This window comes from Columba livia, chromosome 14 (assembly GCF_036013475.1).
Source record: "Columba livia isolate bColLiv1 breed racing homer chromosome 14, bColLiv1.pat.W.v2, whole genome shotgun sequence".
NCBI classification, from domain to species: domain Eukaryota; kingdom Metazoa; phylum Chordata; class Aves; order Columbiformes; family Columbidae; genus Columba; species Columba livia.
The window spans coordinates 8727432-8752336 of record NC_088615.1 but is presented as its reverse complement, the minus strand read 5'-3'; the positions used below and the strand labels follow the sequence as shown (position 1 = coordinate 8752336).

Here is a 24905-nt window from a genome sequence, read left to right as displayed (position 1 = left end):
AGCATGTCAATGCCACTTCCTCAGTAGCTGGAAAAATTGTTACCCCATCACCCCTGCCCCTCTGATGCGCTGGGGACACCAAGGTGAAGCAGAGTCCAGATTCCAAGCCCAGAAGTCCCACATCCTTCCACATATTATAAAGTGTCTATGCAAAGGTTTAAAAATTCCCCAGACCCTGTTGCATTGTACTTATCACCAGCTCAAAAAGTTACTTTATGGCTTAACCAAGTGGCAGAGCCCTACAGCAGAAGCACAGGGTGTGAATCTAAACATGTAGTTATGTCAAAATAAATCCCAGACACACACCCTGTAGGATGCTTTGCTGCCATTTTATTTACGTTGCTATGAAAAAAATTAACTTAAAAAGGAAAAATCCCTTTTCAGTCTGTATCACTAAAGGAGAAAAAATGCTCTGCAATTACTGATGGGTCAGAACGTGCACGTGGTTAGTTACAACATGGCAAACCCAATCTCTAGCTCTTTCTCTACAAAATCATAGAGGAAGGGCAGAGGAACCTCACTAAAGCTTTGCAGTCTTTGCAGGGATCTCTGAAAACATTATTTCGGGTCAGGCACTGCATGGCTTTTGCTCAGTCACCTACCAGTGCTGCCATCAAAGCCGCCCACTGCGTACAGGAGATCATTGAGCACCGCAGCGCCTAAAGTGCTTCGTCGTTCCTGCATGCTGGCTATGGACGTCCACTGGTCCTTCACACCATCGTACACATCGACTGTCCGTACCCGTAAAGATCCGTTAAAGCCCCCGACAGCATAAACATTGCCAGCCATGAATACCACACCTGAAAAGAGAGGAGAGAGATTTTACAGAGGTTTTACAAACAGCTGGGGTGTCTGCTGAGGTGTGTGGCAGAGCAGGGAAGAGCAGAACACAGGCAAGTCTTTTTCTGTAGGTTAAAAGCATTGGAGCCAAGTATGATAAAAAATACATGTACATATGGAAAACAAAATGCACAGAAATACACAGCAACATAAGGCACAGATGGATTTCACACCTGCATGAGTAGGTGAGCCAGAGGAGACACCAAATGGTGATCCACATTCACAACCCTCTCAGATGTCTTCAGAAGAACACTCCCAATCTACAGATCTGCTCTCCATCACCCTTCAGCATCCAGAGGGCCAGACTCAGCTCTGTTGATTTTCACTAGGAAACCAGCGTGGAAATCTGGATCCCTGTGGGCTGCCAGGCCAGTGGGATGGGAGGAGGAGGAGGGGAGACACTGACAGACAAGCAGCCAGAAGAGAAAGGTGGTGAAGGGGGGAGAGTAGCCATGGAGGGCAGACAGGCAGGAGCAACCCCTCTAGAGAGCAGGGCAGCCACCTGAATGAGAAGGGTAGAGGTGTATAGAGAAAGAGAAGGAAGAAATGGGGAAAAGACAGAGCAGGGGCACAGAGGAAGGCTGAAGGGATGTCCAACAACATCTATCCAGCTCTGAAAATCTGCACTGAGAAAACAAAGGTTGTAAGTAAAGTTCTTGTTACCTGCTCTGCATCTCCGGGAGGGAAGCTCAGCAACCTGATCCCACCGCTCCTCCTCAAAATCATAGCACTCCACACTGCGAATGGCTTTGGGCGCTTGCCCGCCCACCACGATCATCACCTGGAGAGGGAAGATGAGAGCTAGAAAACCTCAGACACCAGCCCAGGCAGCTGCTCTCTGCAAAGAAACCATCAGCACAGCATGGTCAAGAGCAGCTGCCAAAAACATGCTGCAGATGTACTAAAGGCCTCTGCAGGGGGCACAAAAAATCACGTAAAAAAGTAATCTCCATGCAATGCATGCTAGATATGGCAGCACCATCAACCATTCCTCACCATTCTGAGGTGGGCAACGTGTTCCATTTCCCCATGAAACGACTTTGCACAGTGACATATGCAAGACTCACTGCAGAAGTATTTTTAAGTGAAGAACATCCCAGGATAATTTCCAGAGCCAGCCCACTGTTTAGTCCTTGTCTTCACAGTGGTGCTAAAAATAATCAATGCCACTTAGCAAATAAAACCTGACAGCTGTACTGTCACCTGCAGGGAAGATGACACTCAAGGAAATCACCCAGGATGTTAAGACCTGGGCTGCTGAAGGAAGTGATTTATCAGCTTCATTAAGGCTTCTGGCTGCCATATGTATTGATGCAAATACAGTAATTCAACCCTAAATTCCTTACAGATAGGGAAGATCTATATGAAGGTGATCAAGGGCAGTCTCAGGAGCTCAAGAACTGCTCTGCTGGATCAGGCTAAAGGTCCATGCAGCCCCAGACTCCATTCCCAGCAACAGCAAGCAGCGCATGCTGGTGGAAAAGTGAGAAGAGCCAGACGGTGTGCAGTGTGGTCCTTCCCAAACCCACCCCAGCTGCCACCCAATGACAAACTCCCCACAGACTTGCTGACTTGCCCAGAGGTGGTGGTCCCAAGAACCAACAGCTCAGCCCTCAAAGGCTGCCCATCACTCCTGAGGTCACTTGCACCCACAAACAACTCGATCTGCACTTTGTTCCGAACACATACCTACCCTCCACAGCTATCACAGGGAAGATTTCCTCCCCATATCACAGCAAAGCAGCAGGAGCAAACACTACCCAAGACAATCTGATAGTTACGAGGCCAAGGAGCTAGAAGCAAGATAACAGGGCTTCAAGTATAGTCAAAAAGTAGATGGGAGACTGTCTTTAGCCTCTGCAGGGCAGCTGTGAGTAGTTGAGGGGATAACATTGTCACTCGAGGTCACTCGGGTAACGAGCTCAACTCTAGGTATGGTTGCTTTAAAAGTATGGAGCTATAAAGCAATTTAAAGACTTTGAAGAGTATGAAAATAGCAGACTGTTTGATCTACAAAGATGAGAATGTGACATTAGAAAGCAAATTGAATCTACATTAGCAGCCTGACTGCTGATTGTGTAACAGCCTTCCATGGAAAGCTGCAGAGCTTCACATGATTACAGAATTAAGAGCTTTCACAGCAGATGGTAAGCCCTCCTCAGTGGGGCCTACAGACCAGATGAAAGTTTCTCAGTAACTGGATTGTTGGAAGATCATCACCTTCTCTTTCTTTACAGTTAAAAAGAATGGAGGAGAGACCTGCAGATTTGGGTTTATACTCATAGGTCATGCTATAGAAGATGTCAAGAACCTCTGAACTCAGTGGTTCACTGTTCATTTTCATCCTTAACTACTGCAGTCCTTGAACAAGGGTCACATCAGCCCCCCATGATATCCCCAAAGCTGTGTTCTACCAAGATCTCAGTGCCAGCAGCAGAAGGGGCATGACACACCAACACACTCTGCAGAATCAGGTTTTTGATGGACAGTCCAGTATCTAAACATCTGAATAGTCCCCTCGTAGCACAGATCTCATACACCGTTCCGCAAACCAAGCTCCTTATGATTCGTGCTCAGAAAAACACCCTGTGGTCTTGATATCTTACAATCTCCTAAATGCTCATTAATAACTGCAGTGACAGGCTGTTGACAGACATTGTACCAAACCACATTTATCTCCGGGGCACAGGGAAAATAGTTTCTGTCGTCGTTTTTTTCTTCACTAATAAAGTGGTGGCCAGAGCATCACATGCCTGCAGGACAAATGCAGGGAGTAACAAGGATTATTTATTCAGTAGCTGCTTTGAGTCTATTGAAATTTGCTTCAGACTTTCTGCTCACAGCTCTGAGTGTTGTTCTTTCACAGCTTCCGACTACGGAGATGGGAAAAGACACCTACTGCACCCTCCTGGGCAGGGCTCCGAGCCAGCAGGAACCCCCACCAGCCCGCCCAGCACCACAAGCAGCTGCAGCCTCTCCACAGGTCAGCGATGCTGAAGCCACAGCTTCAGGAGCAACAGCCATTCACAAAACCACTTGTGGCTGACAAAAAAATGTTTTGGGAGCAGAGCCTTGCCCCTGGGAGCAGAAAGATTGCTTCTCCTAAGGGTTTATTTAAGTTTATCCGACTTAATTATGTATCCTTGGTGGGCACAGACAATAGCAGAAGAGGGAGTAAAAACACTTCAAAGGACGATTATGGAGCTAGTGAGAAGTAATGCGGCAAGTACACAAGCTCCTTTCAAGATAGAAAATGCAACCACAGCAATACGGTGTAAGGTGACACGAAGTGACAAACTCAGCTTACCTTTGGCAGGCTGACAGGAGTCCTCGGCTTTGTTCTAGGATTCTTTATCAGTTGCCTTTGATCCAGAGGAAGTAAATGATATTTCATGGCCTCGATAAGGAAATCTTTACAGGTGTTGTTATTCTTGATTAAAGCTTCTTCTTCAACTGTCTGAGAACAGGCACACACATGAAAGATTTAAACTGATGTACTTGGTGACTCAGGTCACAAGCAGCTTTGTAGAAAGAACATGAAACCTGGAATTTCTCTTCCAAAGTACCAATATTAAAGAAAAAAATATGCAGAGGACAAACACAGACTCCCAGCTCTGCCAAAAGAAACACACACAGTAACATCCAAGCTTCTCACTTTTTTACAGTATCACTCATGAGTAGCTGTGCTCTCTCTTTTACCACCCTCTGCCAGACACTTAACTCAGCAGAGGAGAATTCACCAGGAACCTGGGTACAAAATAAGTAAATTCTTTTATCTGAGTCAGAATTTTTAAGGAGAGTCAATACCTTTTACTCAATCAGAAGATACAGTTGAGAGATAAAAAAAATACACGGTGGGTTCATCTTGTGAATACCAATCTTATTTCAATTGTATTGTGTTTTTTTTTTTTAGACACACGACAAAAGCAGAGCAAAGGGCCCATATGCCAAGCCCTTCTTCAGGGGTTCTCAGCTCATTATCAAGGCCCAGATCCCAGGACTCATCTCATCAAGGACAATGTCCCAGTCAGACTAAGAGAGCACCTCACCTGCCAGTCACACAGACCCATCTCTATGTGTGGAACATGTCTTAAGCCAAAATTACCACACATTATCTGTTTTCACCAAGCTAAATGTACCTGTGCATTAGGGAAAAAAACTGCACAGCTTGTAACGCTGCCACCTGGGTATTTTCAGAGTGAAAAGAGCAAGATATTAACTTCTAAATGCTTCACCAAGAGGGGCAGGAGCTCCACTCCAGGCACTGTCTGGCAGAGCACAGGTCGCGTGAATGTTTCTGCACACACACATTGACTTCAGAGTCCATCAAGTTTTTCCTTTTATTTCTCTGTTTTCAGACTCCGTGACATGCCAAATTACCCATCTCAGACACAAACAGCCAAGCCACTGATTAAGGAGCTGCCAGCAACTTGAGTGCAAGTATTAATTACTTATTTGCAGACTAACCTGTACAAGATAATCTCTGGGCAAAAGGGGTAGGCGAACATGCTCCATCAGTTTAGCCATGTGCTCTAAGCGAGACTCCTTCTCATAATTTATCCAAGAAATAACTGCTTCAAAGACCTACACAGATAAAGCACAATTAAATGGAGAATAAAGAACAGGCTTGCACAGTCTAAAATCAGAAGCATTGTGATTTCATGATATGGAAGGAAGGAGGTGCAAGATCTCTATCAAATGGATGAAAAAGTCGTGACTATGCACAGAGCACAAGCACCACGGTAGCAAAGAGGTGAGCTGACCATGCGTATTAATAAGCAACTTCAAATCTAGATGTGCTGTATCACTCTCAAAGCTAAACGTGTGTCCAGGACAATCATATGCCTCTTGGACATGAGTATGGGAAGGCAGCCAGGAAATTTAATTAGCCTGCTGACATTTGCACTGGACATTCATGAAATCAGCCACAACCGCTACTCCAGATAACAGAGATCTCCCCTCCCAAAGGAGTGTGGCCACACACACAGTAAGTCATCCTATTTAATCAGTGCGCTAGTTCTTCCTCCCCCAAAAAAACAAGTCTTCAAGACAAGTTCACCACACGTGCAGAAAAAGCCCCATCTGCAGCCACGCACGTGTTTCACCACTAAAAATACCCAGGTACTTCTGCAGGGAACCAAGGGCACGCCGGACTTCTGGTCTGAACCAAAATCTAGTTTTACTCTCTCCCAGATCCAGCCGGTTCAGATAAGCATCCAGACTTTGACTCCGTGATGAACCGGGCACAAACAGCCCCACACAGCAGGAGCCACGCAGACCTGGTGCGATGAACAGATGCATCCTGTGTGGGCTCCGGGCATGAATATGTATGTGCTTATGTAACTGGGAGCCTCTCTCCTGCCAGAAAAAAAGCCTGAAAATGTCACCAGGAGAGGGCAAAGCTTCCTGAAACACCCAGCCAGGCCAGGAGAGGGGCTGGATCCTTGCAGCAGAGTTTCCCTGCAAAGCCAGAATTAAAGTCAGACCCTTAACTCGCATCTACAGGCCAAATTCCCCAAGTGCTCTCGCTATCCGGTTACCCATGGGGGGCTGACAGAGCTCTCTCCCCCAGAACCCGTGCTTCCCCCAGAAAGCATCCCTGGCCCCGTGCCCAAGCACGTGCCCTTGGTTTCAACTTCCCGCTGGGGTCAACAAATGGTCAGGCCAATTTGCACAGATATTTTTTCCTTTTTTTCCACCCTTCCCATCACTCCCCAAGAAACCATTTCGTTTGGTCCAAGGTCACTGATTTGAAAAAATTAACCAGGGCTGAGGGCACCATCTCTCAGTCCCCAATTATTGCTGGCAAATGTATTTGCAGGAGGCGCTGGGAGATGTGTCCTCCCACAAAGGAGAGGCAGAACGGAGAGGGGTTTCCTCCTCTTACACTAAACTATATACTTAAAAAAAAAAAAGGCACTAAAGTACCAGCCTCATTTCTTCTGCCAACAAATGCTCTTGCTGAACTGCTTGGAATTCAGGAGTTGAGATGAGAATTTAAATGCAACAGGGAGCCCTGTAATCAAACCCCAGAAGAAAATAACTACTGCAGAACCTTTTAAGTATTTTTAAATGAAAATAAATAAACAAATACTTTCACTTTGGCTACAAGGCATTTAAAGTAGAAACTAGGTTGTTTGAGATTTTTAATTGCAAATGAGTGTGGAAAAAGCATAAAGGCAAATGTTTAGCCAACAAGCATTCTTTTCATTAACCTCTTCTGCACAAATGCTGAGTTACAGAGCACACACTGACGCTACCCTGCTGTGCCTACTCTAAAAATAATAAATTAAAAACAAACAAACAAACAAACAAACAGATTCGGGCACCTTCCATTGGCTCCGATTCCTAATTTTATGGGGGAGGGAATCTTAATCCACAACAGCACTATCTCTATCTAAAGGCCACATTTGTTTGCACTGTGGCTGTATTCTTCCTCGACCACAGACCCCAAGCAGCTGCTGCAGCCCCCCCAGCAGACCGGGGGTTTTCCAGTCACGCAGGACCCGCTGTCGGTGGGGTGACACGGAGCAGTTACCCCCCAGCTCTGTTCAGAGCACAGACACAGGTCGGGTCAGCAGCACCTGCCTGGCTGCAGGAGCAGCCCCGAGCTTGGCAAAAGCAGATTTCCCACTCGATGGAGCAGAAGGGTAAAAGCCTGGACGATCCCCTTTCTGCACACTGCCTAAGCAAAGAGCAAGCCCAGGTGTTTGCTCAGTCTCTTCAGCCAAAAATCCAGTTGTTACGATACTCACGGGAGTGAGGACCAAACTGTGCATCAGCTTCTACTGCACGTTAGCAGCATGAGACAGCGAGTTGGGCTCTGGGTAAAATCACCAATCCAAAAATCCTAACCCGTTAAAAAACAAACCTTAATTCTTCACTGTTCTGAGCTGGGAGAAGCCTTTTCACAAGGGCTAGAAGCCCCTCTGTTTCACAAATCACTAGTAAACAAGAATAAAAATGATTTTTTACAGTTTTTCCTTGCTTCCTTACGCTGTTAGAATTAAAAAGCCAATTAGGTCACGTACAGCAAGCATTGACAAAACTGTCTTCAAAGTACTCAGCTATAGCAGAAAGAGCAGGCAGGGACCAAAATAACCCTTTGCCCTGGGCAAAAAGGGACTGTGCAACTGCAGAGGCTGGCAAAAGCATGGGGGAGAGGGAGAGAAAGGAGCATTATCTTTGAATAAAGGGCAAAACATCACCATTTTACAATTAAATTAGATTTCTGTGATAGCAGACAATTTTTTGCAGTCATGATAGCTTATGGATACAAGTATTCCAAAATTTGTGGAGTTAAAGAATATCTTTTATTATGCCAATTAGTTAGGGGGTGGCAGGAGGGGCAGCTTAAAAATAGTTACTTATCCATCACACGTGCACATGCATAAATATAGATACGTATGTATAGACAGACACATATATATACTTTTACATATACTTTTTTTTCATAATACATATCTCACACCTTAACAGATAGCAAGAATAAAGGTCAGGAAAGCTGCTTGTCTGTCACAAAGCTAATAGAAAACAGCAGCCTAAGAGTCTGTCCTCAATTTTCAGCATTTCTTTGGACTCCAGCACATGTGTCATGTTTATGTTCCAATCCCATTCTCTCCCTCTCTCCTGTTATTTGTATCTGTTGTTTTGAACATGCAGCTCATGCACTCATTTCCTTCCACTGCCTTCCATTCTCAACTTTTACAATCAGCTAAAGAAATACTGGTTTTGATTGTATAAATCTCAAATGAGGGAGAGAGCACTTTGATTTCGCTGGGCACAAGGCCAATAAAAGCTTTTTAACAATGCTGCACAAGACTGGAAAAATTTGCAGGCTGCTTGTTTTTTCCCTTTTTGGTCCTGCCTGGTACCTCTCAGCACCCCACCAAGATGCCCACTCGAGCCCCACACCTGCAAAAATGCAAACCCAAAGCCTCCGAGTTTGCTGGCTCACGATCTGGATGAGGCATCACTGCATTCACATCTCAAGTGGGACAGGTTTTCTGGCAACCTTTATGGTCCATATGCGTCCAAGCAGCAGCCCATCTGCAGCCTGGAGGGGCTGAGCAGGATGGTGTACATCCCTGGATGTGCAGCCTGACCCGCAGCACCAGGTCCAGCCTCATCCCACCAAAACACATTCAACAAGGATCCTGACGTTACAAGTCACATCGTCCTCAAGTTCTCTTGTAGCCTCCCACAAAGGCGCATCTCCCCATAGGGACAATGTGGAGGTGGGCTAAAGGACTCGAGGCACACACCTCTCCCCAGAAACCTGCTGCACAGCATACAAGAGGCCCACACCAGAAACAGGAGCTGCACCTGGTGTTTACCAAGTGCCATAACTTCTGGTCCTCCTCCTTCCCACAAATACACACAAGACCACACACAAGATGAGCTGAACATTTCAACGACGAAACAACACATCGACACCTCTACCATTACAAACACTGATGATGCTAGAAAAATGTTTCCTTCCTTCTTGGTTTCAGGCCTCCTTTACTTGCTCTGCCTGATGTGCAACAGAAGGCAATACTCCTCCCTTGCCTAATGAAATTCACCTTTTTTGAGGTTTTTATAGCAGGTAATACAAGCTTTACACCATCTGCAGATGGGAGGGTTCTAGTTTTCGAGAGAGGGAAGGCATTCGGTTCTGTCCCCCAGGGCTTTTGGAAGAGATATGGATCTGAGAATCATTACTTCCTACAAGTACTAGCCAAGTGAAGGTCACTTTTATGTGGTTTTAGGATTAACATTATTTTTAATTTTCCTTTCCATATGTGCTCTGTTGGAAAATGGCCCCTAAAGAGCATAACATGAGAACAGTTCCCGACCAAGATCTAGAAACATTCCAGCATTCTTACATTCACTGTTGCTATACAATTTACTATACCTTTTCTTCAGAGGAGACTGTGAGCTTGTCACTTGATATTAAACTGCAAACCTGGTCCAGACTAAGGCTAAGAAATTCTTCTCCTAGCATCACCTCAGGAAAGTGCTGCTCTGTTCAACAAATGAAAAGGGGGAACAGAAAATTATAAAGAAATCCATGCTTTAAGTCAACAGAAGGACTACAGCATTCAGAGAACTGCTATTGTTACAGCTCCAAGCACTCGAGACAAACGACACGCTGCGACTGCATCACAGAACAGAAAATAGCCTGAGAACACATTGAAGAAATCAGATGTTATTTCAAGTAACACAAGCCCCACGCAACACTTTCATAAATGACACTAAATGGGAACTTAGATTTCTGTAAAGCTACTAAGTACCGTCCAGTGGCAAATATGACTAGAAGTGGCAATTGAGAAAAGTGCCAATACATTTCTAAGGTAGTAAATAACCTGGCCACCTCAAGATTCAGTCCTTACTTACTTTAACATGCTAGAGAGCAGCAGATCTGCCCAACACTTGGATGAGAGACTCCAGCAAGGGTCCTTGAGATTTGCAGGTATTCAAAGGAAAGCCCATCTTTAACATAAATCGGCCAAACAGCCAGTTTGGTGCATAACAGCAGCAAATAGTGAGGGATACCAGGGCATCCAGCTGAATCTGTACATGCAGGGAGGCACTCAGAGAGATGGGCAAGGGGGAGATCCTTGTCCCATGCATGCACATGGCATCAGCTCTCCTCCTCTCCTTTTACCATTTGCTTCTTTCCCCAAAAATGTGTAAATTTAACCTTTCTCCTGCTCCAAAACCTCAGCATCCCTCTTCCCCAGCAGCTTTGTCCCTTTCCACTTAAGTCTGCAAACTGTACAAATTCCCTTTGCTCCCTTTTTGCCCCCAAATCCCTCCATGCTGTAACTTCAGGAGCCACTTGAAAACAAAATACACGTCACTGTTTATAATGCCAAACTGGAAGAATTTTGATTGCAATAAAGATCCAAAAAGGATCATCAAATCTATCACGCTTTACATCTAGCCAAAGGGCATTAGGAAAAATTACTTCCTAAAAAATGATTTCTAGGTCAAAACCATTGTTGGCCAGTTGCAGGCAATTTTAGTTTTGCAAGCATTTGTAAGATATACATGCCAATTTAATCTTGCCTGCCATTTGCCAGGTCTCATTTATCTTTGGCTGAAATATAGAAACATAATCTTACACACTTTATCTGAAGCGGCTTTTTTCAAGCCCTAATCCCTGTGGCTTTGAGAAGCTCAGACTCCTGTATTCAAAGAGCTCCCTCCGCAGCAACATCTGCAAAGTTCTCTGCCAAAAAGCAGCAGCACAGTGACACGAGCTGGCACAACTTCCAGAGAGGAGCTCCCTGGAGATCACAGAGGGCACTTGTGCTTCCCCAGCCACAGACCCTACTTGGTCTAATGGGAAAACAAAACACCACAGCTAAGCCAAAGGCTCTGACTAAAAATAACAGTATCTGGATAAAGTTTAATTCTATTTTATGCTGGAAATCATACAGAAGATCTAATGAACTCTTCTGGTCTTAAATACTTGAGAAGCAGGAAATGCTCCCCACACAGTAAGCTGGATGCACTCTGACTTCTGGACACAACCTCCTATTCTTTCTTATCTGGCAGTAGAAAGTTATTTGATCTCTTGTTACTAGTTAGAAGCAAGTAAAAATATTTACTGATTTTAATAAAGTAACTTGTTCCTCCATCACAAAAGTTCCTCCACCTACTAAAGTTATCCATTGGCCAGAACTGAGCATTTCTCAAGTAACTGAGCTCATGCACACATGGACTCTTGAGCTTGGGGACTTCTGGTTTAATGCCGTTACATAAACAACATAGTGAAAAGAATTTTAATGGCATTTTTATTAATGGAGTGCCATTAACATTACATGGGCTGTTGTACTAACTGGGACTTATGAAGGCCAATAAAACAACAAAGCAGAATTTCTAATTGCCAAACAACCAAATAAATATACAGTGAATGCACTGCTTGTTGGGTTAAAGATTAAACAGGGCCTGGAAGCAAGGATAATGAGATATTACAAGCAAGCCTTTATACAATTAACCATTCCTTCCAGGGTACCTTTTCCTCCAGGGGATAACACAGCCAGAGCAGCTGAAGAGGTTTTACTTTTATTTGCAGGAAAATAGAGGAGGATTTGGTGGGCACATTTTTATTCCACTGAGCCTACTTATGGTCTAATTAGGACAAAATTGTAGCAAGGAAAGTGTTGCAGGACAGAGCAGGTGCTCTGGGAGACAGCAGGTGTACTTTTTCCTATACAAATAGACAGAAGAGCAGAAGAACAAACTGAGCAAACTACCAGCTTCTCCAAAGTAGAGATCAAGGGCAACGCTGCCAGAGAAGACTGGAAGGTGCTGGGGAATTACGAGCATGGAGCCACTTGAAATAGTTTTACATTTATGGCCACAGAGAAGAAACGCTGAAAGACATTGCCTGTGCCTACTTATTACAACCAAACACATGCACTCGCAAGGAAACAAGAATCTGTTCACCCTTGCGGGAAGTGGACATTGCTCCACAGAGATCAAAGGCTCAAACTGCACCACAATTTTAGCTGAGTGTTCCCACTCGCACTCACAAGATTTAGTTTTGCCTGGTGACGTTTCTAGAATGCACAAATGCCCAGCATTGCCTATTGCTCTCATGGGGCAGTGTACACATGGAGGACACCAGCATCTCAACACTGTGCTCTTGAGTAGGCAGCCAAAGAGCTTACTAGAAACATACTGACGAACTATTTTGTAGGGTGGGACCCAGATAATCAAGTTTTTTTACCTTCTTAGGCATTCCCCTGCGACCAAACGACATTTCACAATCTGCAGCATCAGAGAAAGTTACAAATCTACAACCCAATAAAGTAGCCCCTTCCCTGTTCTAATAGTAGAAGCATGAAGAGACCAACCAGGATGTGCTGATCCTGCTCAACCTACGAGTCGCTGTCCCTGGAAGCAGGTTTAACTCGACAAACGGACGACCCTTTCCTCACCTGCGTAGGCGTTTGCCTGCTGCAGCAGTTCGGTGCACGCGTGCACGTCGGCAAAAGCTCGGATTCCAAGGCAGTTCGTGGGATGCAGCTGGGACTGAAGAAAGTCACAGCAGTTTTTTCTAACATCCATCAATTGCAATAAACTAGCAGCTGGCAACAACACCTGCAAAGGCAAGAAAGGGGTATTAGAGTTAGCAACAAAGAAAGTTTGACTCGCAGCTTGCACAGACTGGATGCAATTCCAGTTCAGGCAAGGACACATCCCTGCGGGGTATGAGAAGGAAGGTTAAAGTTTTAGCACTATCCACATGCAGAAGACCCCCGTCCGTGCTCTGAGATGGAAACAGCGGTCCCCTGTTGGGCTAAAAGCATAGCTCTTCTCCCCACAAGACCTCAAGGCAGGGAAACAGGACAAAGCACAAGCAACCACAGATGCACCTGAACTTCTAGCTTTGCTGCAGGTAGGTCCTGCACACAGATTTATTTATTTTTTCCACTGAAGACCTTTATATTATTTATATGCATTACCATCACATTCAAAGCCCATAGCAGCCCAGCAGTCCTCAAAACCTTGACTTTATTTCCAACAAAACTGTACTGGCTTGTGAGCAGGGTGCCCAAACTGCTGTGGAAGGGAGGGAGTTCACAGAAGCTCAAGCAGGTTTTGGTAAAATCAAATCTCTCGGGAAAGATGGGGCCAACTATTCAAATCAAGGGCCCTCATTTGCACCCACAGAAAGTGCTATGGACACTTGGTGGTTCATGCCTGCATCTGAAAATGAGATACTGCTTTGTACCTAGAAAACTTAGAGCAGAAAAGGAAGCCAGAAGTGGATCAGGAATTTGACATCTGCTGGAAAAAACACCTCTGAGGCCAGTGAGTGAGGCAGGAAATAGAAAATAAAGTCAGTCAGGATCTTACAGCTCGTGACATCAGCTACTTCCTTTCTTATTTTGTAGAGCATCTGCTGACGTGTCTTATCCCAGCTCTTCCACAGCTCTGGCTGTTTCACACATGTCCTTCCAACTGGGCATCTGTGCTCACCATCTGAGCACAGATTTCCGGAAAATTGTTATTATTTCCAACTCAAAAAAAAGAAAAAAAACCACCACCACAAGTGATTGTTAAACAAAATAAACAGGTCAACAGCATTTACCTCCCTGGATCTTGATAGCATGTAAGAGAAAAAGATGTTCCCTCCCTGTCCCTGCCCCCATAGGCCATTCCACACTGGGCCAGGACACTCACAACCTGCCCCAAGTCGTTTCTCAGCCACTGAGCATTCCAGCTCCAGCCCAGCTATACCGTGTCCGAGCGCTGCCAACCAGCCACCCCAACAGGGAACAATAAAAAAAGGAAATCAATTAACCCTGGAGCCTGTTTTGGCCCAAGCCTCTTGATGCCAGGAGGAGATTAGTTTGTGGTTTTGATTAAATTAAGATAGCAATGCTCTTGCATTTTTGAAACCTAGCTGTGAACCACTTTCTATCTAGCTGAACCATCTCCTTATATCAGCAGAAAGCGAGCGCCTGACCTGCGTCAAGTCTGCGGATAAAGAAGTCAGACTCTGCAAACCATCTCTGGCCATTTTCCAGCCAGAGCTTCCTCCATGCGTTCCCCTTCCATCCACAGACATGCCCGCAAAGCCAGGTGGGCTGCTCACCCTGAGCATCTGGGGTTATCGCCTCTAAAACCAAGGCTACTCACTGCCACCACTAACACGCGCTGCATGGACATGCTAGTCCTGCTCTCACAGCCTCATTCATGCTGCTTTGACAGGGCAGCGCAGAAGGAGCCTGACACCACCGTGGTTACTGGGAAAAGGGCACTATCATATAATGTTTTGCAGAAGCAGGATATAAATAGCCTGTTAAGACATGAGTGGATTTTTTCTTTCTTACTTCCCAGATGAACATCTCACCACTCATCTTGTTTTTACCAGGGAAGGTGAAAAGCAAGCAAAGGATATCCGCTAGCACAAAGTCTGTTTCCTTTAGAAATAACAAGAGGAAATGCCCTGCCTAAACATGTAGCAGGACCAAACTACAACCCCATTAATATCCAGGCAAGTTACTCACTTGAGCCTGGATTTGGCTCTTAGTATCTGAACTCCAAACACTGTGAAAGACTCACAGAGAGCTGACTTCTCTACCAGATCAGCCTTCATACCAAAACCTAATTGTTTTTTCAATCTGTGTCAAAATTATCTGCTATTACTACTGAGACTGACTGCTGAATAAATTATGTCCAAAACCTCATCTATGGTTTGTGTATCTACATATCTATATAACCGTAACCACCAAGTTCACCAGCTGTGCTCTCTCGCTCTGCAGACTCTGTACCAATCTCAGGTTTTACAGAACGTTGCCTGTGCAATTAAATACTTCCATAAACCTTTGTCTCTGAATTAGAAACATCTTTCAGCCAAAAGCACTCTGTGTTGCTATAAGGTTCATTCAATAGGCAGGGCTTAACACCAGACTTCAGAGACTGGGATCAGTTCCCTGCTCTGCCACAGCCTTCCAGGTAATCCTGGCCAAGAGTTAACCTGCCCCATTCCTCCTCTGCAGAACTGAGAGAGGAGCATTTCCCCAACACAGGGGATGTATTAAAGCTTTAAGCAGATTTGACAATTCAGTCAAACTAGAAGCCAAATAAGAGTACTGGCTCTAATCCTCAGCAGCACATCCAGGGCCACAGCTGGATCCTCACATCTGCCAAAACAGGGACACAGCTCCCAAGCACCTTCCCAGGGGAATTCATGACCAGTGACACAAGCAGATCTTGCATTTGCAAGGCAGGTTAAATAGCCAGTTTTAACTGAACATCTCTAAATTGCACATGTAATGGAGATAAAACTACATCACTATAATGTGACTTTTCAGTCCAAGGAAGGCAATTAGGCTTTATCATTCCCCAGCTGCTACCAGGCAGTGCAGAGGATGAACAACAGTGCTTCTACTTAAATACTCCACCTGGGGTGAAACAGCCCAGGCAAAGGTGTGTGTGGCAGGATCAGGGAGCCACAAAACCTCTCCAGGAGCAGACATGAGAAGGATAAAGAATATAGAGGTGAGAGAGAAAACGGGGAAGCAGCTGCCAACTTCCCTCCTGATCTACCTTCTCCAGCTTCACTGCACAAAGCAGACACACCATCCCTTGGTTAAACTGAGGGATAAAAATGTGGAGACATTCATCAGACACAGCATAGTCCTCCGGTGTCACATCCACAAGATTCTACTCACCTTTCTATTAGGCCAGTCCAATTTAAAAGACTTTCCCTAGGCTTAGCAAGGGCCAACCCAACAGCTGTAAGGCCCCAGAGAAGTCAGCCCTGTTGCTGACCAGGGCTCTCCAGCACTCCGGGAGGGCAATGCAAGGCACAGAGTTTTTGCTCCAGAGAGACAGCCCTAATTTATGGGATCTCCTAAAGCTGAGTCAAAAGATTCTCTGCCTCACTCTGGGCTTGCACCCACCATAGTTGCAGCTTTTGGAGTGAACAGGAGGAAGGGAGATGAACTGACCCACTTATCACCCTTTATCATCATAACTCCATCTGCCACAGATACTCTCCTTCCTTTGTTTTGAAGTCCTCAGTCTCTAGGGAAAGCTGAGGTGCAGAAGCACACTTCTAAAAGGAAATGCTACAGCTTCCAGCAAAGCTTTTTCTCCTCCTTTCTCCAGCCATTTTTTATTACAATTATTATGTCTGCAAAGCTGACAGTTTCAACACCTATTTCTTCCAGACAGCTGATTTGCAGCCATCTCCTCACTCTCCTTTCTATAGGAGCCATATCTCTAACTGTGGCAGTATACAAGGACAGCCGCACATGTGGTACATTCCACTTCATTTGTAGGAATTTAATTGTGAAATCAGGTTAATCACGACTTTTCCCGGGCAGTCATTACAACCCTAATGGTAATGACTTTCTTAATTGGGAAGGTTATTCTCAGGCTGTCTGCAAGTAAATAAGTGCCATCAGTAAGGATGGGTAGGACACACTGAAGAGGGACTGAATTCACTGCCTACAGCCTGAGGTGTCTTCACAGGACCTCCTAGGAGAACGAGAGGCTCCTCCCAAACCCCCTCTTCATTCAGCTCTGCTCAGGGACATTCTGTTGAGCCTCTTCTCCATCTCTGGACTCTGCTCCCATCACCCTTCGTCAAACCGGCAAGTTTGAAAAGAGCGTTGGAAAGTAAGAGGCAATACAGTCAATTCATCTGCAAAATCAAGACCTAACTGAAAAATTCAAGGAATTGATACGTTAAAACAGCCAGCTACTCCTTCCAGGTAGGGAACAGCAGGCCCTGTGCTCTGTTTGACACATATGAATATGGTTCCACTGAAGCCAGCCAGGGCTGCACATGAGCATCTGTCCACTTCCCCAAGTCACCCACTTCAGTTTTCCTTACTTTTACAGAAACCACACAGCACAACTTTCTTCCCAACAAATTTATCAAGCTCCATTTTCAAATGAATGAAATCTTCTTGTCAAGCATATGGTTCTTGACAACTAACCTCAATGTGGGGTGCAACAGAAGAGGAGCAACAGTAGGCGGAGGGGACAGAAATCCCAAGGTGGATTTTCCTGAGACTACAACATGACTGCAATGAAGACAGAAACTCCTCCTTGGCTCATGCCTTCCAAACAAGTGGGAGGTTAAATCCCAAATGCGTGTTCAGAGGCAAAACACTGCTCAGCACCGGAGCCTCTCTATCATTCACCATCCCCAAGCCTTCCTATTACGGCATCTATATTGCCTTGAAATCTCACCCTGAAAATAAGGTTCCAATGCATAAAGCAGGACTGCATTTGTCAGGGCAATTCTCACCCTGATATTCACAATGGAGTTAGAAAAGAGTATTCATGACCACATGGGTGACGACTGGAACTGACTGGACAGGCTTGGCCCCTTGTACACACATCCTTCCTTACTTAAAATAAACAAACACACACACACCGCTACGTGCAATGAAATGACAATCAGCTACAAAAATACATGCCTAGAAAAACAGTCTAATTTCCTGAACACCAGAACAAGCCACTCTCTCCAGCATCACGGACACAGCCTTGTTACCCTGACCGGTGTCCCAGCCACACTGAGGAAGACAAGGGACTTAAACTGCCACGTGCAAACAAAAACGGAGACCAACCAAAAAGCACATCTACACACGAGCTCCCAGCAACCCTTCCAGAAATCAGTGGCTAAGTGCACAGGCCTTTTCTTACTACAAAGACAAGGAAAGTCAAAGAAAAAGCTTTACCAGCAGCCACAGCCACGTGACACTGCAAAACACTCTCTTCCTGAGCATCCTGCTTTATCCGTAGGCTGCTTTTCAATTACTCTTTCCACTTCTGGCCAAGTATTTACCTCAAAGAAAGTCAAGACTGAGCGCACAAACGCACAGAAAAAAAGAATGCCCTCATTTGAAAAAATACATTCCGCTCAAAGCTCTGCCAAACAACTCAAACTACCCAGAAGAATTTAAAAACTAACAGCCAGATTCCTCTGTCACGACCTTAAAACGTTTGACTCACTGCTTGTTTGAGTCTTTTTTGACCTTCGACAGACTGACCCACAAGTCAGCACAGCTTTTTGGAAGGTAAATGCCTGTTCTTGTTATAAGAGCTCAACACAAAAGCTAAATGCAACATGACTTAAGCGTGAGGAAAGCAGCAAAGTGCCTCAAGACTAAACAGAGGCTGGAAGTAGCTCTTTTCAAGCTCAATCTCTTACTTTCTGCAGCCTGAAGATATCACTCGCCCCTAAAGGACCTGTGCCTTTGCTTTCAAGATTTTTACTTGGGTCTCCACAGGAGCCGCTGAACCAGACCTACCTGCACATTCTCTTCTGTGACCTCGATCTCGGCGGTGTAGATGTAATCAATCAGCTTCCTCAGGGTCTGCCCGTCAACATCTTTTATCTCAATCTTCTTGGCTTTACTTTCAGACATGTCTCCTGAAATTCATTTCAAAAGGACAGTTACACCTTGTTTTTCAGGACCCTAGTCCACACACATCCAGCACATCCTGCCATGGTTCAACTGTATTCAAACACAGAGGAGCTAAAAAAAATACCCGGTATGACCCTAAACCATGTCTCAGCACAGGGACAGACTCAAAGAGACTGTGAACAAAGTCTTGGGAGGCCTTTTTTTAAAAAAAGATATGTATTTTATATATTAGATTCTTTTAAATTATATATATGAGTACATGAGTAAGTTGCAACAGCCAAGTTAGGGTGCTTTGTGGTATACCCTACAGTAAAGCAGGGCAGCATTACTCTCTTTAGGAAGAACCTGAAACCTGCTGAGGAAACCAAGTACACATGCCAGCAGTTATATCCAATGCACTGCAAGATTCTCTCCCAAATTACCCTGCTGTAATCTCACCACATGGTTACACCTGATGCAAAGCACCTGTGCAAAAAGATGGATTTCTCTTCTCTCACCTTCCCAACCTTGCACCCTAGAGACAAGGCAGCATTTGGATCCAAACTGTATCCTTTTTCCAAACACATAACAAAAAAAGCACACAAAACTAGAGCAATAACTTGCCCTGTGGATACAGATGTGAAACCCATACCTGTGTAAGAGCCTGTAGATGAACTGGTGCTTTACGTGCACCTTCCCCATCGCTGTTATGGCCAACACTGTGCAGGCACCATATGCACAGACCCCGTGCATAACACGAGCACGTCACAGCAAGAAAAGCATAACGTGGGGAGGAGGAGAAAGGGCTCCCTGGGGTCCCTTCCAGTGTCCACACACACGGTGACCTCACCCAGGTTTTAATCACCAAGATCTTGAGGAACCGCAGAAAAGAAAGAACAAACTCCCAAGCAAAAAGAAAACTATAAGAAAACAAAACAAAAACCACAAAGCTAAACAAAAGAGAGCGTGAAGAAATGCCAATTCCTAAACCTGGGCATGAATAATCACTACTCTAAGAAATGTGGTGACTCAGTACTGCTGAGGGATTAAGAGGAAAAGTAGTTCCTGCAGCCTGTGTGAGAAGCAATTACAGCCTACGTCTCTGTGCAGTGCACAGCAAGATGTGGCCGGGCACGTTAAATGCAAAGCACAGAGTCAGATGCTAAAGGGCATCCAAACTTGAGCAAAATCTGGATCCTAGAAATTGAACTTTGTGAGCTTCACTTATGCCAGTAAGGAGGTAAATAACAGGAGTGGGGTCAAACCAAAAGTATTAGGAAAGCCAACAACATCCCAAGGGAAATGCAGACTGAAATAATATTTGCTGCAAATTCAATTTTTAAAACGAAATAATAAAATGCTACTCGGAGAAGCCCACGAATACAAATGTATAAGTACAAAGGGATAAATGACCTACATTTGGGAGGCCTTCAAAGCACATAAAACCTTCTAATTGACAAATACATGTTGTCTCCTTCACACACTTGCTCCACACACCCCTTCCCCCCCACCCCCCACCCAAAGAAAAACCACACATGAAAAACCCAAAACCAAACCCCACCACTCTCCAGAGATGAGAGGGGGGCTTCTGAGAACAGGCCAGACCCCATCAGCCCACACGGGGCTGGAGGTGCCTGTGAGGAGCACCCAGCTAAACCAGGAGGGACAACTGGAGCAGCTGGAGCCCCGTGGCACCCACAGGGCACAGGGGAGGCTCAGACACACACACCTGGAGGTGCATGCACAAATAGCTCAGAGGAACCGATTTGATAACATCATCTGTCTTTGTGGTGTTCATGTGACACAGGCAACAAAAATAAAGGCTGTGTGGGCTTCCACACCCACCAGCAAGCTGCCAGCTCTGCATGCAAACAGCCTCCGCTGCCTCTGCTCTGGGAACAGCCCAGTACACAATGAGAAAGAGGAATCTCACGCTGTACCCCACAGTTAGGTGGGATCCAACCCATCCAGCCACGCTGGCATGGTGGATCACGCACCACTTGCCAGAGGGTGCTGCCCCAGATGCATCTAACACTTCGGAGCAAGGAAGAATCTGAAGACATCACAAGTGAACCAAGGCAGGGGCTGGTGCAGACCAGGCAATGAGCTGCCCCCTCCTCCACGCACAGAGCCATGGCAAATGCAGCTCTAAGGCACAGCTGCGGGAAGCAGAATGGTGGGTCAGTTCAGGCATCTCATCCAACCTCCCCTCAGGAAAAAAAACAAACAAAAAAAACCACACACACAGAGCACCACACTTTAAAGCCCACAAAAACACACCTCCTAAGATGTCTTTCACGGGTCAGACTCCAGCCTTACCAGACACCCTAACTGCAGAACAATTCATAGCACGAGCACCATCTCTCACGCACAAGAGCTGTGCTAAGAAAGGGGATACACTTTGCACGTACCAGACCTCGTGAAGGCAAGCTCTTCATGCATTACGCTCAACACCTGACAGCGCTTCCTCCATTCCCCTCTCCTCTGTTGCTTTGTCGCAAGACAAACTACAGTCAAAACTGCAGCAGGTTGCAACACCTTGTTTACCCACCACGGCAGCTTGCACCGCTGCCCACGTTCTACACTCCAGAGAGGTTTCCCAGCACACAGCTACAGCTCCTGCTCCTTCCCAAGTCAGAGAGGTGCACTGAAGTAGAACACACGAGTGCACTGGATAATAAAACCGCTGCCCCTTGTGCACAGGGCGAGTGCTTTGAAGCACAGTGTGAGACATGGAGGGAGGTTTGTGCACTGCTGCTTCCTACTTCAGCACTTCTGAGATTCCCTTGGGTATCTGGCAGGAACAGTCCCAGCAGCATCACTGGAGTACCTGTTATCCTTTCTGAAACAATTGTGTTTTCTTCTAAACTGATGGCAACTACTGTGATCAATCATCCCCACAGAACTGTGCCAACAAGGACCAGCTACCATCCAAAATGCTCTAGAAAGCCAGTAAGGAAGAAGACACTCAGTTAGGAAGTGCTGGGTCTGGTCTGTCCTTCAGCAGCGGAAGATACAAACGGAATATGTGCCTGTTCATTTTAGGACTTCAAGGCTATTTCAAAGAGAAATGCCTAACCAGACAACACTAGATGTCTTTGTGATGACAGTGGGATCTTTCCTAAGTCAGTCAGGAGTCCAATGTCAGGCCCAGCCTAACAGGAGCGAGCGTCAGGCAAAGGTGGATGAGCTATGAGTCCCAGCTTGGTTCCCGCTGTTCACAGCTTTACACTGAGTGTTCACTATCGCATGGCTGCCGGCACTGCCAGGGGACCCCTCCAGCTCCCCGCACCCCCAAAGAGTGGCTTCTCCAGCAGGGACTCAGCATGCACAAGCAGCTCCTGCCCAGTCCTGCAAACACCTGAGCACACCAAGCCACAACAACCAAATAATGTTCAAGCTGTGATTTTAAAATCTCCCCCTACAGAGAGCGAACCACCACGTAGGTGGAAGGAGATCATGCACTCGGTCTTTGCAAGAGGGAAATCTAGATCTTAGAGATTTGGGACTAGCTGGATTGAAAGTGAAGGGAGAACTGGTCTTTGCCTGACCCAGTGCCCCTGGGACCTGTCAGGGGGAGGGGACCAGGGGCCACCAAGGCTGTCACCCAGCTCAGGTGAGCTGCCAAGCCAGGCACATGACGGCGGTTAGCTGATTACTGTTTAACTCACAGCGTGAGGGATTACATGGCCTGGAGAATTCCTGCAGGGAAACATGAGCAGCCCTGCACCACCGCCTTCCCACTCAGGTGACCTCTAAGGATCAGATGGTTTTTCCAATAACTTTTCTTTTTTAAACTTCTCATCAGGAATGAGCATCACAAGCACTGGCAAGTCCTCCCCAGGGTGTCCTGTGCAAACAGGTGCTTCTGAGCAGGGTTTGCTCCTCCACCTTGCCAGCACAGCCAATACCCACAGCAGTGCCAGTGCCACAGAAAACACCAATTCCCTCCACCTTATCTCACCACACTGGTAAAGCCACCACGGTGAACCTCACATCTTGTCTCACATTCAGATGTCTGTTTAGACCTGAGGTTTCCCTCCCCCTCCATTACAGAAGTGAAAAAGCTTCCAAAATAACAAGCTTTTTCCTGTGAAATGCTGTGTTCTGCTTCCAGTAAAACAAATAAAATTAGGTCTAACTACAAGGCTTTTAAAAGGAAGAAGCAGCCCCTACGCCATAGACAAAGGAACATGAAACAGGGGCAAAACCCCCAAACCTCATATATGCTGAAGCTGAGGGATGGTAACAGCCATTCCCTAGAGCATACAAACAATTTTCTTTGTATTTGCTCAAGTCAGTTCCTATCCTGGAAAGCAGGACAAAGAAAAGGAAAAGAAGCTAAAGAGCTCCTGACCAGGCTAATTTTACTAGAGTGACTTAAACAAGTTGGCTATTCCTCTGCCTTGGGATTTGCAGGGCTTTTTTTGCTGCCCCACCTGGGCACAGCCTCCCAAGGGCACCTGCTGTAAGGATCAGGAGATCAGAACAAGAATTTTGACCCCTTCTTCCTTGGCATCAAGTTTGCATCTGCCACTACCAAAGTATACCGGACTGCAGCAATGCACCCTGCAAAAAGCCAGGGCTGCTAAAACACACTGGGATCGAGAAAACAACAGCGTTATTTTGGGCAGCAGCAAAAAGTGCCAAGGGAGATTAAACATCCGTGGCTGCAAATCAGCATTGGCAGGGCTGAGCCTTGAAACTACCACTTCTGTGCCAGCAACTTCTTTGATGTGCACCATGAACATTTAGGGCACTGCACACGTGCTTGATGTTAATGATGTGTTTGCATGACCCAAGGTCTTGTTAAGGGGGTAAAACAAGGAAAAAAAAAAACCACAACCCAAAAAGCAGTGAGCCAAATCTCATAGTAACCTGCTTGTGACACGTTAGCCACTCACTCCACACTTATGCAACCACCTTAGACCCATATATTGTGCCTCAAGGAATTAGCCAAGGATGACCAACACCATCCATCAAGTGCAAAGTCCTGACCTAACCATACGTCTTAGAATCACAGAATGGTTTGGGTTGGAAGGGACCTTCATCCAGTCCAACCCCCTGCAACAAGCAGGGACATCTTCACCCAGATCGGGTTGCTCCAGCCTGGCCTGGGATGTCTCCAGGGATGGGGTATCCACCACCTCCCTGGGCAACCTGGGCCACTGTTTTAACACCCATTCTTCTCCCAAGGAAACCCTTTCCCCTGAGGCCAGGCCCACTGCCTCTGCTGCAGCTCTTGCCAGAGACACAGCCAGAAGCCTCAGAGTTTGCAATGGCCCCTTCAACCCAAGTACGGCGTCTGGTGTCGAAAACAGTACCTGTAAACATTGCACAGAAATAAGGGCTGCAGGCTGCAAGGACCACACGGTGGGCTTCCATCTCCACACTTTCGGCCACAATCACCACATCACAGAGGAGCCGCTTGCTGGAGCAAACACCAGAAAAGACAAAGATCATTTCAGAACTCCTGGTCAGGCAAGAAGCTATGTTGCTATAGCCTGAAAAAGTAAGCAGAAGACCCATTGTTGCAGACAAGGCACCTGAGCTTCTGCCAAATCCCAGTGGAAGGTTCCCTAATCTTTCAGCTACCAGGTCCTACTAGTGTCTCCCTACAAAGCAAAGCCTTAACCCTCCTGATACTGCAGCCCTGCTTGTGGTTCTGCATTCCCCATGCTGCCCAAGGAATGGATGGGTGAGGGGTTCCTTCCACCACTCAAACAAGTAGGGCTCAGAGAAGGCGCCGAAGAGTTGAAGAGTTTAGGCACTAGCTGAATCCAAGCTCTAGTAGATCTATAAGACAAGAATGAGCCACACAGGGAATATCAGCAGCACTTTCATCTTTCCACAGGGGAAAAAGCAGAGTGGAAAAATGAAGTTCTCTTTACTTCCATGTTTGGCATGAATGTGACCACCAAAACATCTCCCAATGCTGACCAGTGCAGAGGCTGCCCCAGCCAAGAAGACATCAATCCCTGGAGTTTATCCATGAACCTGAAGACTTCGCTTACCACATGAATTAGTCTGGGATTAAGAGTTGCTGAGATAAAGCCCAGCTTCCAAACAGAAACCAAAAAACTTCTGAGCTCCCCTATTGACTCATGGTACAGCTTTGGAAAAGTCACTTCATTAACTAGTGACCTTTTCTACCAGCCCCACGTACATCCTTTGAGGATTCATTAGTTAATGTTT

The 24905-nt window shown here is 46.0% G+C and overlaps 1 protein-coding gene across 1 annotated transcript in view; it reads right to left on the bottom strand.

The window, feature by feature from the left end:
* Positions 1-24905, bottom strand: part of KLHL3 (kelch like family member 3) — a 58486-nt gene that overhangs the window by 10747 nt on the left and 22834 nt on the right. Inside the window, 8 exon segments of the mRNA XM_065029936.1 lie at positions 603-800; positions 1504-1621; positions 4148-4297; positions 5308-5424; positions 9737-9846; positions 12774-12936; positions 18615-18736; positions 24035-24141. Coding sequence (XP_064886008.1) covers positions 603-800; positions 1504-1621; positions 4148-4297; positions 5308-5424; positions 9737-9846; positions 12774-12936; positions 18615-18736; positions 24035-24141 — 1085 coding nt within the window.